Source organism: Trachypithecus francoisi, unplaced genomic scaffold, assembly GCF_009764315.1.
Source record: "Trachypithecus francoisi isolate TF-2019V2 unplaced genomic scaffold, Tfra_2.0 Lachesis_group0, whole genome shotgun sequence".
Classification (NCBI taxonomy): Eukaryota; Metazoa; Chordata; class Mammalia; order Primates; family Cercopithecidae; genus Trachypithecus; species Trachypithecus francoisi.
Window position 1 is genome coordinate 87,641,645 of NW_022681453.1, and position 13,039 is coordinate 87,654,683.

Genomic DNA, 13,039 nt, shown 5'->3' on the forward strand with positions numbered 1-13,039 from the left:
TCACTTCATACTTCCCTCAGTTTGTGTGTGTGTGTGTGTTTTTAAACAGTTATCTGTGAATGGCTCAAAAGTTCTTGACAACAGAGACCCAGTTTTTAAAAACTGTACTGTGCGTTTCATATATGAAAAGTGTTCAGGCCGGGCGCGGTGGCTCAAGCCTGTAATCCCAGCACTTTGGGAGGCCGAGGCGGGCGGATCACAAGGTCAGGAGATCAAGACCATCCTGGCTAACACGGTGAAACCCCGTCTCTACTAAAAACTACAAAAAGCTAGCCGGGCGAGGTGGCGGGCGCCTGTAGTCCCAGCTACTCGGGAGGCTGAGGCAGGAGAATGGCGTGAACCCGGGAGGCGGAGCTTGCAGTGAGCTGAGATCTGGCCAGTGCACTCCAGCTTGGGTGACAGAGCGAGACTCCGTCTCAAAAAAAAAAAAAAAAAAAAAAAGTGTTCAATATTTGCAGATGGATTACACCTCGGGCTTCAAGTCCAGGGAGTGGAGAAAGAATGAAGAAAGTATCAAAATGTGTTTCCCATAACAGAAGCAGGGCAGTGTGGTGATTTTGTGATCTAGGTTGAAGTCCCTGAGCCATCATTTATCATCAAGTATGTAAAAGTAACCAGGAAACTATCTTACAGGTACTTAATTCATGTTTGTTTCATTTTCCTTGTGATCTTTTCGAGGTAATCCGTGAGACTCTCCTTCACCTCCTCAGCGAAAAGAGAACATTTTAAAAATGGAGGTATACGCGAAGATTTTTATTTGAGATTATGTATTTATAGATGCTTGTAATTTTTTCTGGGGGGGATGGAGTCTCTCACTCTGTCACCCAGGCTGGAGTGCAATGGCATGGTATTGACTCACTGCAACCTCCGCCTCCTTGGTTCAAGCGATTCTCCTGCCTCAGCCTACTGAGTAGCTGGGACAACAGGTGTGTGCCACCACACCCGGCTGTTTGTATTTTTAGTAGAGAAGGGGTTTCACTATGTTGGCCAGGCTGATCTCCATCTCCTGACTTTGTGATCCGCCCACCTCAGCCTCCCTAAGTGCTGGGATTACAGGCATTAGCCACCGCGCCCGGCCGATTCTTGTAATTTTTAAGTGAAGAAGATAAAGCTCAGAGAAGTCACATACCTGTTTAGGAGCGGATCCAGTTCCCATATACCACACTGCAGAAGTTAAGGATGTGCAGGACTACGTATGTAAGGGAAAAAAACAAAACAAAAAAAGGATGAAGATAGTAATCCATTCACCTTTCAGTTCTGTGAGTTTCATGAGGTGTGCCTGTCATGTTCGCCACTGTTTCCCCAGCACCTGGATTATACTAGTCTGGATAAATATCTATTGAAGAAATTAATGCAAGCTTCAGTAGCCTCCTACAAACGGGTTAGGAAATGAAACAGTAGTGTAGTATGAAGGGGTGGAAAGGGGGTGATCACTTTCCTCCCCATCAAGAGTCATGACAACATGCTTATAACAAAAGACAGGTTAACAAGAGAGAAGCCTAACAAATTAATGTGCATAAGCTTGGGGAACAATACAACAAAATAAGAAAACTCAAAAAAGGGTCAGATGGTTGAAGCTTAAATACTTTTCACAGGGGAGAGAGAGGTGGGGGGGCTACAGGCAATTTTAGAGGAGTAGTAAATGATTTTAGGAGAGATTAATGCAGAAATTCACTTGTAAATTATTCTCTTTGTGAACCAAATGAAACTAGAGAACCAACAATAATTTGAAGGCCAGGGGTGAGTGACTCACTCCCATAATCCCAGCTACTAGGGAGGCTGAGATGGAAGGATCACTTGAGCCCAGGAGGCAAGATTGCAGTGAGCCAAGATCTCGCCACTGCACTCCAACCGGGGTGATAGGGTGAGACCCTGTCTCAAAAACAAAAAACAGTAGTTTGAGGCAAAGTTTGGGCTCTAAGTGTGGTGATTAATTTTCAGTCTCTTTCTCTGTGATGTGAGTTTTGTTTTTTTCTTGAGACCAGGTCTCACTGTGTTGCCCAGGCTGGAGTGTGGTGGCTATTCACAGGCATGATGATGGCACACTACAGCCTCAAACTCCTGGCCTCAAGAATCCTCCCATCTGAGACTCACAAGTAGCTGGGACTACATGTGTGCACCACTGTGTCTGGCTTTGTGATATGTTTAATTTCTTCTGGTTAATGAAATTTCAGGGAGGAAGGAGATAGAAAGCAATTGTGTTCTTTGATGGGTCTGGTTTCTATGTAGATAAGAAACTTCAAAGAACAGTCTTATCCCGTGTTTTGGGGGAGGCAGAGGATTGAGAGGCAGGAGGTTGGGTGGGGAGATCAGAGACATCTTGTGGCTGCTTCTCTAGTTCAGCATGTCAAAGCACTGAATTTTGAGGTATTGTTTTCTGACAATGAATAGGCAATGTAGTCCAAGGCAAAGAGCATTAGTTTTGCACCACACAAAAACTGGACTTAAATTCTAACTCTGCGTTTTGCTAATTCTGTGAGTTTGGACTGGATAAAAATGTTATGGAATATGTTATAACTATACAAATGGAATAATTCATATAGGGTTACTGAAGGCATTAAGTGAGATAATAAAGGTAAAATCTATTAATATGCTGCCTGGCCATGGTGAGAGCTTGCTTAGTAGTAGCTATGGATTATAACCTCTAATGAGCTATTTAAGTGGTTTAAAAAGTTGGACATGGAAGGTAATACGAGCAATTGTTATGTTAATTTAGATGTGTAATTTGTGAGGTGACAACTATAATATCTAACATTTATTCAAGCTTACTATACACCAAGCATTGTTGTAGGTATTCTACATGAAATTAAGTACATTAAATCATTACAACCCTATGACTTAAGTGCTACTATTACTCCCATTTTTATGGAAGAGGGAATTTGGGCACGGAAAAGGGAAGAAGTGGAGCTGAACTTGAAATTCAGGCCAAGAGCTACCAAAAAAAAATTAGAGTGGAGAAGAAAAGTGGCTAATCATGATTTCACTAACCTTAAATAGTTTTTTTTTTTTTTGAGACAGGATCTCGTTCTGTTGCCCAGGTTAGAGTGCAGTGGCTCATAGCTCACTGCAGCCTTGAACTCCTGGGCTTAAGTGATCCTCCTGCCTTAGCCTCCCAAAATTCTGGGATTACAGACGTAAGCCATTAAGTAGGTTCTTAATGTAGCCTTATAATTCTACTACATGTCCTTAGACTATTCCCAATTTCAGTGTACATCAGAGTCACCTGAAGGGCATTTTAAAACACAGATTGCTGGGCCCCACTGCCAGTTTCTGATTCAATTGACTCAGTGGCTAGGGCCCTAAAATGTATGAAGTGGAGCCTGTCCTTGTTTACACACATCACTATTGTTCCATCCGATTTTTCTTTCTACTATTGAGGCATTCCCAACATCATACATACATGCTTTTATGTCTCCCATCTTAATAAAAGACTCTTCTATTGATCTCGTATCTTCCTCTAGCTCCTCATTCCTATTTCCCTTCATATAGAAACTCTTTGAAAAGAGTGTTCATACTCTGTCTCCTATATCTGTCCATTCTTTATCTTTTGAGACAGGGTCTTGCTCTGTTACCCAACCTGGAATGCAATGACATGATCATGGCTCACTGCAACCTCCACATCACAGGCTCAAACGATCCGCCTGGCTCAGCCCACCAAGTAGCTGAGACTAAAGGCACACACCACCACGTTCACTAGCTCAAACTTTTTTTTTTTTTAATTTTTTTTGAGACGGAGTTTCGCTCTTGTTGCCCAGTCTGGAGTGTAATGGCATGATCTCGGCTCACGGCAACTTCCATCTCCCAGGTTCAAGCGATTCTCCTGCCTTATCCTCCCAAATAGCTGGGATTACAGGCATGCACCGCTATGCCCGGCTTTTTTTTTTTTTTTGTATTTTTAGTAGAGATGGTGTTTCTCCATGTTCGTCAGGGTGGTCTTGAATTCCCGACCTCAGGTGATCTGCCAGCCTCGGCCTCCCAAAGTGCTGGGATTACAGGCCTGAGCCACTGCACCTGGCTTTGTCCACTCTCTTTTAACCCTACTCCAATTGGCTTTCTTTTCAACCCTCCATTGAAATTGCTGTTGTCAAGATAATCAGGAATGTCCTCATTCCTACATTCAGTGGTCAGCTCTCAGATTTCATCTTACTTGATCTGCAGCATGAAACACTTTTTTTCATTTTGCCTCCAGGACATTTTCTCTCGTTTCTTACTGGTTGCTCTACCTCAGTCTTTTTTTTTTTTTTTTGAGACGGAGTCTCGCTCTGTCGCCTAGGCTGGAGTGCAGTGGCTGGATCTCAGCTCACTGCAAGCTCCGCCTCCCGGGTTCCCGCCATTCTCCTGCCTCAGCCTCCCCAGTAGCTGGGACTACAGGCGCCCGCTACCTCGCCCGGCTAGTTTTTTGTATTTTTTAGTAGAGACGGGGTTTCACAGCGTTAGCCAGGATGGTCTCGATCTCCTGACCTCGTGATCCGCCCGTCTCGGCCTCCCAAAGTGCTGGGATTACAGGCTTGAGCCACCGCGCCCGGCTCTACCTCAGTCTTATTTGCCGGTTCCTTCTCATCTCCCACACCTCTAAATGTTGGAGTACCTCAGGGCTCAGACATCAGATATCTTTATCCACACAGACTCCCTAGATGGCCTCAACTAGTCTGGAGCATTTAACTACATTATTAACATCTCTAGCCAGACCTTGTCTCTGAACTCCAGGCTCATCTATCCAACTGACCACTTGACATCTCCACTTGGACATCTAATAGGCAACTGTAAAATGTCCCAAAGTTAACTTTGGATTACCTGCCCCCTCAAAGCTTCTGCATTTCAGTAAATAGTAACAAGTCCTTCCAGTTTCTCTAGTAAACAATCTGGAAGTCGTCCCTAAATTTTATTTTTCTCCCATCCAATCCATTACTGCCAGCTTTACCCCTTCAGACTAAACACATTCAGATCTGACTGCGTCTCACTACCTACTTATTATCTCTCACTTTTGTTACTGCAATAGCCTCCTAACTGGTCTCTCTCTTCTAATCTCTTCTCAACATAGCAGCCAAAGTGATCATTTTAAACTGAATCCAATTTGGGGTGAGGTGGGACAGGTGGGAAGAGATGAAGACAAGATGAAGATCCCTAAATGGGGTGGTGGTAGCAAGTGGGCAAGAAAAGACAAGAATCAGAGAAAGAGGAAGAAAAGAAATCATCCAAGGAGGGGGAGGAAAAAAATCACCCATTTCAGATTTATATCTGGGCTGGAGGAAAAGTTTCTGTTAACGTTTTCACATAGAATAAATGTACAAAACCATGGGGGTGGGAGGTGGAGAATGAGTCAGATTCATCTATTCAAATGTTTAAGCACCAGGCTCTAGGGATATAACAGTGAATAAGACAGTTCTTATGGTGGCTTAAGATGCGTTACTTGACAGATCTAGCTACTCCTGTGACCTGATCTTCAGCTCTTTACTCCTTTTGCTTCAGGCGCACCAACCTCCTTGTTGGACCTTGAACCCTCTCTCAAGGGCTTTTACACTTGTTCCTTTTACTTGGAATTCCCTTCCCTCATATCTTCATAGCTTACTCTCACTTGAATTCTGTGGAGATGTCACCTTGTCTGTCTTTGGGCAAATTAGGAAACGAATACCTCCTTAGTGGATGCAATCTTTTAAGCACGTGGCCTAAAGACGGACAGTCTTTGTATGAAGAAATGGCGTCTATTCTAGCAAATGCAACCCTGCAACAGGGCATCATTCAGGGTTCTAAAATTCCAGCTACTCGGGAAACTGAGGCAGGAGGCTCGCTTGAGCCCAGGAGATTGTGGCTGCAGCGAGCCATGATCACACCACTGTACTCCAGCCTGGCTTACAAGGTGAGGCTCCATCACAAAAAACAAAAAACAAAAAAAAGAAAAGAAATGCATTGGACACTTATGCTACTTTCCAATTCAGAAATTAGGAATAGTTGCCTATATCATTCCTATTTCCCATGTTTTCAAAAATGTTATTTTTAGTTTCTGAGACAGGGTCTCACTCTGTTGCCCAGTCTATAGCACAGTGGTGCAATGTTGGTTCACTGCAACCTCCACCTCCCAGGCTCAAGTGATCCTCCTACCTCAGCTTCTCAAGTAGCAGGGACTACATGCACACACCACCACACCTGGCTAATTTTTGTATTTTTTTTAGAGATGGGGTTTCACCATGTTGCCCATGCTGGTATCAAACTCCTGGGCTCAAGTGATCAGCCTGCGATGGCCTCCCAAAGTGCTGGGATTACAGGAGTGAGCCAGTGCACCAGGCATAAATCCCTTTTTCTGTAAGAGGACAAGAAATCAGTTTTATCCGTGAACCCGTTTTTCATAGTTGTATGGAAAACCCCCCCAAACTCAAAAGTCCTTTTTCCTATTTTCTCCCTCAACAAGCAACACAGACAGAAGACTTCTGTGACCAAATGTGGGGGCATTTCTCATCAACACACAAGCAATCAGTTCTGCACTGGACACCAGCCGAGTGTTCTGTAATTCAATTCAGATACTATCTACCTGGAGATAGTGTCAGACCCCACAGGTTGAGGGCCCAGTCCCCGAAACTGCTCCCTCCTCCCACCCCAGCACAAGTTGCAATCTGGGCCTACAGAACTTCTGACTGACTGGCTTCAAGTTGGAGTACCAACTCCTTCTCTTGATTAATCTGCTTGAGTGGCTCATACAATTGAAGCAAACACATTTACTAGTTTACTATAAAAGACACTACAAAACATACAGATGAAGAGATGCACAGGGAAAGGTATTGGGGAAGGGGTGCAGAGCTTCCAAGCCCTCCCCAGGGCACCACCCTCTAGGAACCTCCATAAAAAAGTCTACCAATGTTACAACTATTTAGTTGGGATAATTTAAAGATGATTCTGTTCAACAATCTTGGACAATTCTTTTTACTTATTATCTTTTTACAGTAAAAGTATAATTCCAAAGTTCTGCAGATATTTAATTGGGAAAAGACACAACCCTGCAGTCAGTTGGGAAAGACTACCTTTAGAAGAGAAAAATGAATTATTTGGGAAGACATATATTAACAGAACTGTATTTCCAACCCATTTACTTTGTACGCCATGAAATGTTCTCATTTGAGCCACTTCTTCTGTGCACACACATTTAGAGAACCTTTTGAAAATGAATTAAAAGTTTTTGCCTTCTTCAATCTGTCGATAAACTCTTGAGAATGCTGAGAAATCTCCAGAAAACCAGTATGTTTTCTCTTGGGAACAAATTTCAGAGCCTCTTCCCAATTACCAGTGTTTTTCAGACATAACAAAATACGCATCATTTGATCTAAGGTGAGATTTTTGTTACCAGTATCCCATTGTAAATATTTATCTAATGGAAGGCATTCAGTTGCCAGGTTCAGCCGTTTTGCCTTGGCTAGGGATGTGCCTGGCTGCATCTTCTTATCAACAAAAGACCCAATTATATAAATTTTGTCATGCCTGAAAGTAGTCATAACATTGGGAGAATCTGCAGTTAAATAGATAATACTGTCCTTTGGAAATAAATCTACATGAGACTTTTCTGTTGCTGTTAAAAGCAATTTGTCCCATTTTTCTTCATACCGTTTAACCAACTCTCTGTGATAAGCACCATCTGTTTTTAGATTGCAGAAATAAATATGGAAAGGATCAACATTTCTTCTGTTCCATCCTTCACTTTCTAAAAGCTGGGAAATAGTATACTGCAATTCCTTTGGTTTCATATAATTTTCATAAGCCATGTCAAAAACCAAAGGTTGTCCAAACTGCATGGCCTGGGCACCCTTCCAGCTCATTGCAATGTTTATACTCCTATCCCAAAGTCGTAAAAATAGAAAGTTTTGCTGTTTATCTTCCTCAGTGGTTTCCAGCAGCTTGACATTTTTTGCTTCTTCCCTTGCTGCTGCTTTCATTTCCTTTTTTATTTGCTTAGCTTTTTTCTGTTTTTCCTTCACATATAAATATTTTAAATATTTTTTTTTTGCTGTTTTAGAAACACATTCCATAATGGTTTTGAGCTCTTCTTCAGTGATATGTTCTGGTACTTCTTTGCCAAGCAATCTCCACATCTCAATGAACTCTCTGGTGGCAGCTAGAGGATCTTCATCCTTACTGCTTGAGATTGTTGAAACACATTCTTCTTGCACACTAGATTTCATGGTAGTTTTCCACTTATCCAATTCTAGCTTTTCAGAAGGAGGTGTACTCTCATTATTAGGATAAGTAACAGCTGGTATTTTGGAAGATATGTACCTCTGCAAAATTGTTGAATATAAATTATTTCTCTTCCTATGAAGGGTAAATGGCGCCAAAAACCTGGTGAAAGGTCTGAAGAAATTGACACAAACACTCATTTTGAGGAAAGCAGATATGTAAGATAACTTCTGTAAAAGAAGAAAAATGCAATTACAAATTAAGATTTTTAAAACTTATCAACTAATTGTGCAAGTATAAATCTGAAATACCAAAATAAAATCAATTTTTGAAACACAAAGTCAAATCTTTGTACCAATTTTTTTTTTTCTAGACTCCTGTGGCCTAGAGCCTGTGATCACTCATTGAGCAAAAAGTTTAAAACTTAGTTGGGTTCTTGGCCGGGTGCAGTGGCTCATGCCTGTAATCCCAGCACTTTGGGAGGCCAAGGTCGGGGATCACCTGAGATCAGCAGTTCAAGCCTAGCCTGGCCAACATGGTGAGAAACCTCATCTCTACCAAAAATACAAAAATTAGCCAGGTATGGTGGCAGACACCTGTAATCCCAGCTTCTTGGGAGGTTGAGGCAGGAGAACTGCTTGAACCCGGGAGGTGGAGGTTGCAGTGAGCCAAGATTGTGCCACTGCACTCCAGCCTGGGTGACAGAGTGAGACTCTTATTTTAGACATGAATTTCACTATTGCTTTAGCTAAAAGGATAACTTTCCTTTTTAGATTTTTATCTAGGGGCCCAGATAATCAATGTTACTGGGCAACAAATTTATGTATCACCAAGGCAGCTGACATCATGATGCTACATTCTCCTCTATTCTACACTAAGCCCAGATACAGAACCAAACACAAGATCCTTCACAAAAGCAACAAAGACAAAGGACATGAAAGCAACTGAGAATGGCAAAAGGTAAAAAGCACTTAGGAACTGCTGTACCAATGCCCTCATTACAGAAATATACCGAGATCTACTGATCAAAAAATAGCAACAAACTCTTCCCCAGTTCAGGCTTTATTTTGCAGCAAATAATGTTTTTAACAAAGAAAATGTCCAAGATTGGGACAAATGTATAAAAAGCTCCACAATTTTATCCTAAAGGCCTGGATGTCCATGAGATATTGAAGGTGCTTACAGATGTAAAACTAGTCTCAAATTTGAAGGAAAAGAAATAAAGGGAATTCAAATTTTTTACGAAATGCAAATAAAACACTTGAAAAATTCCTTCTTCCCTTGGCTTCATTTAATGACCCTGCACAGGTTTCCTGCTCTCTGACCTGTGCACTGATGTCCAGATGCCCCTCCCTTAAAGGTGGATATAACTCTGCATTCTATCCTATTCTTTTTTTCAATCTATATATTTCCCTTGTGAGATGTGACTTACTTCTGTGGCTTCAATGACCATTCATCAGAAAGACACCTCAAATGCAGGCCGGGTGCGGTGTCTTACTCCTGTAATCCCAGCACTTTGGAAGGCCAAGGAGGAAGATCACTTGAGGCCAGGAGTTTGAGACCAGCCTGACCAACATGGTGAAACCCCATTTCTACTAAAATTACAAAAATTAGCCAGGTGTGGTGGTGCACGCCTGTAATCCCAGCCACTCGTGAAGCTGAAGTAGAAGAATTGCTTGAACACGGAGGGTGGGGGGGGGGGGCGGAAGTTGCAGTCAGCGGAGATTGTACCACTGCACTCCAGTCTGGGCGACAGAGTAAGACTGTCTCAAACAAAAACAAACAAAAAACACCTCAAATGCAACAAATCAAAATAACCCCTCTAGCTTTGGTTCACAATCTGGTCCTCCTTCAGTGTTCTGTTTCAAGGGATATTGCTATCCATTGGTATTGTTCCCAACATATATTTCTAAGCCTATTGCGGCCAGGTCAGCAGCATCAGCATCTCTAGCTACTCTTCACCTCACACTTTAGTATTCCACCATTAGTTTTCACAGCACTCTTGTGCCTATGACAGTACTTCTAACATTGTACTGTAATTGACTGGTTATCTATTTGCCTGTCTAGATGGTAAGGACTAACTAGCGTCCATGAGGACAAGGACTTTGTCTATAATGTTAACGTTGAATCCAATGCTTGACAGTATTTGGTTCACAGTAATCACGCAAATATTTTCCTAATATCCTTGATCGATGCTTCTTACATTAAAAGAAAGAAAAAAAGTTCAGCCTCCCTTTATTTTTTTTGAGAAGGAGTATCGCTCTGTCGCCCACGCTGGAGTGCAGTGGCGCGATCTTGGGTCATTGCAAGCTCCGCCTCCCGGGCTCACGCCATTCTCCTGCCTCAGCTTCCCGAGTAGCTGGGACTATAGGCGCCCACCACGCCTGGCTAATTCTTTTGTATTTTTAGTAGAGACGGGGTTTCACTGTGTTAGCCAGGATGGTCTCGGATCTCCTGACCTCGTGATCCGCCCGCCTCGGCCTCCAATGTGCTGGGATTACAGGCGTGAGCCACCGCGCCCGGCTCAGCCTCCCTTTAAAGAGAAAACAATTTACTTTAAAATCCCCGAAATATTTAAACTGGAGTCCCCAGGCCCCAGTCTAATAAACATTGATTTCAGAAAGAGTTTTAAAAGTTTTATTCTTGTAACTGGTAAAGACTTAGAATACCACAGAAATGAAAACCCCAATTGTAAAAAGCAATCAAGGACATCGTTTCAGGAACCACTGATTTTGTTTAAGGTACTGTACCAATTACAGTTTATTAATCACTGGGCTTCCTCGTACCTCTGGGCCTTCCGGGCGCATACGCTCCATTAAGTGCGTCTTGGAACGTCTCTGGCGTCCTCTCACCCCCAACACACATATTAGGAGAAAGAAGAAACTCGCTTACCAGGAGTGCAAAGACAGTGGTTCCAGCTGGCGCAAAGTGCAGGAACCCTAGAGGACGAAGGACTCCGCCGTATGGACGCCCGGTGACCCGCGCCGAAGCCAGAACGCAGCTTACCCAACATTCCACACGGTAGACCAAATTGGTCGCCGGGGCTCAGGCGGAAGTTCCGCCCTCTCCCTTCCGGCGCTGCTTTTTTATGTCACAGCACTCAAAGAACGCTTTCCCGGCCGAAAGAAGCGGCGTAGACGAGACAGCTGTCAGTAGGCAATTGGGTACTTGCAGACTACGCTCTTAGTTGTCATGGACTTGTACCTGTGTTGTGTTGTGTTATGTTGTGTTGTGTTGTGTTTTCCTCCATTTATCCTACAAACTGTCTCTCGGCCTGCCAGGTGGCTCACGCCTGTAATCCTAGCGGTTTGGGAGGCTGAGGCGGGCGGATCACTTGAGGTCAGGAGTTCGAGACCAGCCTGGCCAACATAGTGAAACCCCGTCTCTACTTAAAACAGAAATTAGCCAGGTGTGGTGTCGCGCGCCTGTTGTCCCAGCTACTCAGGAGGCTGAGGCAGGAGAATCACTTGAACCTGGGAGGAGGTGGTTGCGGTGAGCCGAGATCGGGCCACTGCACTCCAGGCTGGACAACAGAGCGAGACTCCGTCTCAAAAAGCAAAACAAAATCTTTCTAATCCTGTTCTAAACGGACTCTCTGCTTGGGCTCCGTATTTATAAACATTTGCTGACAAAGTACTAAAATAAAGTGTTTTATTTTTCACAAATCTTCTTATTCGGCTTCAAACTCCCTGACGCTAGGACTTTAAACTCTTAATCTTTTTGACCAGTTTATCACCAGTACCTGTCACTATGCTTGGAACATGGTAAGCCACGGTAAGTTTCTCTCTCCTCCTAGTTCATTTGGAAAATTAATGTGAAATGAAGTTAAAACACTGTTGTAAATTGGTGGCCTTTGGACCAAAATCCAGCCTCCACATATTTTGTTTAGCTAGCACAGTGTTTTTATGTTTTCAATTATTTTGGTTTAGCTGCCATCTTAAAAACATATGGTACAAGACCATTTACTGGGGAAAGGTCAATCTTTTGGACAGTTGGTGCTGGGAAATCTGGATATACACATGGGAAGAGTGAAGTTGGACCCTCACCTAACACCATATATAAAAACTAATTCAAAATGAGTCAAATACTTAAATATAATAGTGTAGTGAAAACTATAAAACAGAATTAAACATAGAGGAAAATCTTCATGAATTGGATTTGGTAGATTTCATAAGTATGACAACAAAATCATAGGCAACATAAGAAAAAATATACAAATTGGGCTTCATAAAATTGAAATACTTTTGGGCCGGGCGCGGTGGCTCATGTCTGTAATCCCAGCACTTTGGGAGGCCGAGGCAGGCAGATCATGACGTCAAGAGATCGAGATCATCCTGGCCAACATGGTGAAACCATGTCTCTACTAAAAATGCAAAAATTAGCTGGGCATGGTGGTGTGTGCCTGTAGTTCCAGCTACTCAGGAGGCTGAGGCAGGAGAATTGCTTGAACCTGGGAGGCAGAGGTTGCAGTGAGCCGAGATTGTGTGACTGCACTCCAGCCTGGCAACAGAGTGAGACTCTGTCTCAAGAAAAAAAAAAAAAAGAAGAAGAAATACTTTTGTACATAGAAGGACACTATCAACAGAATAAAAAGGTAATCCACAGAATGGGAGAAAATAGTTGCAAATCATGTATCTGTTAAGGGATTAATATCCAGAATATGGCTGTGCATGATGGCTCATGCCTGTAATCCCAGCACTTTGGAAGGCCAAGGTGGGCGGATCACCTGAGGTCAGGAGTTTGAGACCAGACTGTCCAACATGGTGAAACCCCATCTCTACTAAAAATACAAAAAATTAGCTGGGCATGGTGGCAAGCGCCTATAATCCCAGCTACTTGGGAGGCTGAGGCAGGAGAATCGCTTGAACCCAGGAGGCAG

At 43.0% G+C, this 13,039-nt stretch overlaps 1 protein-coding gene across 1 annotated transcript; it reads right to left on the reverse strand.

Moving 5' to 3' along the window:
* Nucleotides 1-6,695: 6,695 nt before the first annotated feature.
* TRMT10C (tRNA methyltransferase 10C, mitochondrial RNase P subunit) lies at nt 6,696-11,215 on the reverse strand. The gene is made up of 2 exons (XM_033211425.1): nt 11,053-11,215; nt 6,696-8,390 (listed from the first exon to the last, which is right to left on the reverse strand). Exon 2 carries the CDS (start codon nt 8,358-8,360, stop codon nt 7,104-7,106), a length of 1,257 nt encoding a protein of 418 aa, XP_033067316.1. The 5' UTR covers nt 8,361-8,390; nt 11,053-11,215; the 3' UTR covers nt 6,696-7,103.
* Between the last annotated feature and the right edge of the window lie 1,824 nt (nt 11,216-13,039).

Bases quoted from the DNA above. Each gene is read 5' to 3' on its own strand.
- TRMT10C (XM_033211425.1), bottom strand. From the start codon at position 8,360: ATGAGTGTTTGTGTCAATTTCTTCAGACCTTTCACCAGGTTTTTGGCG.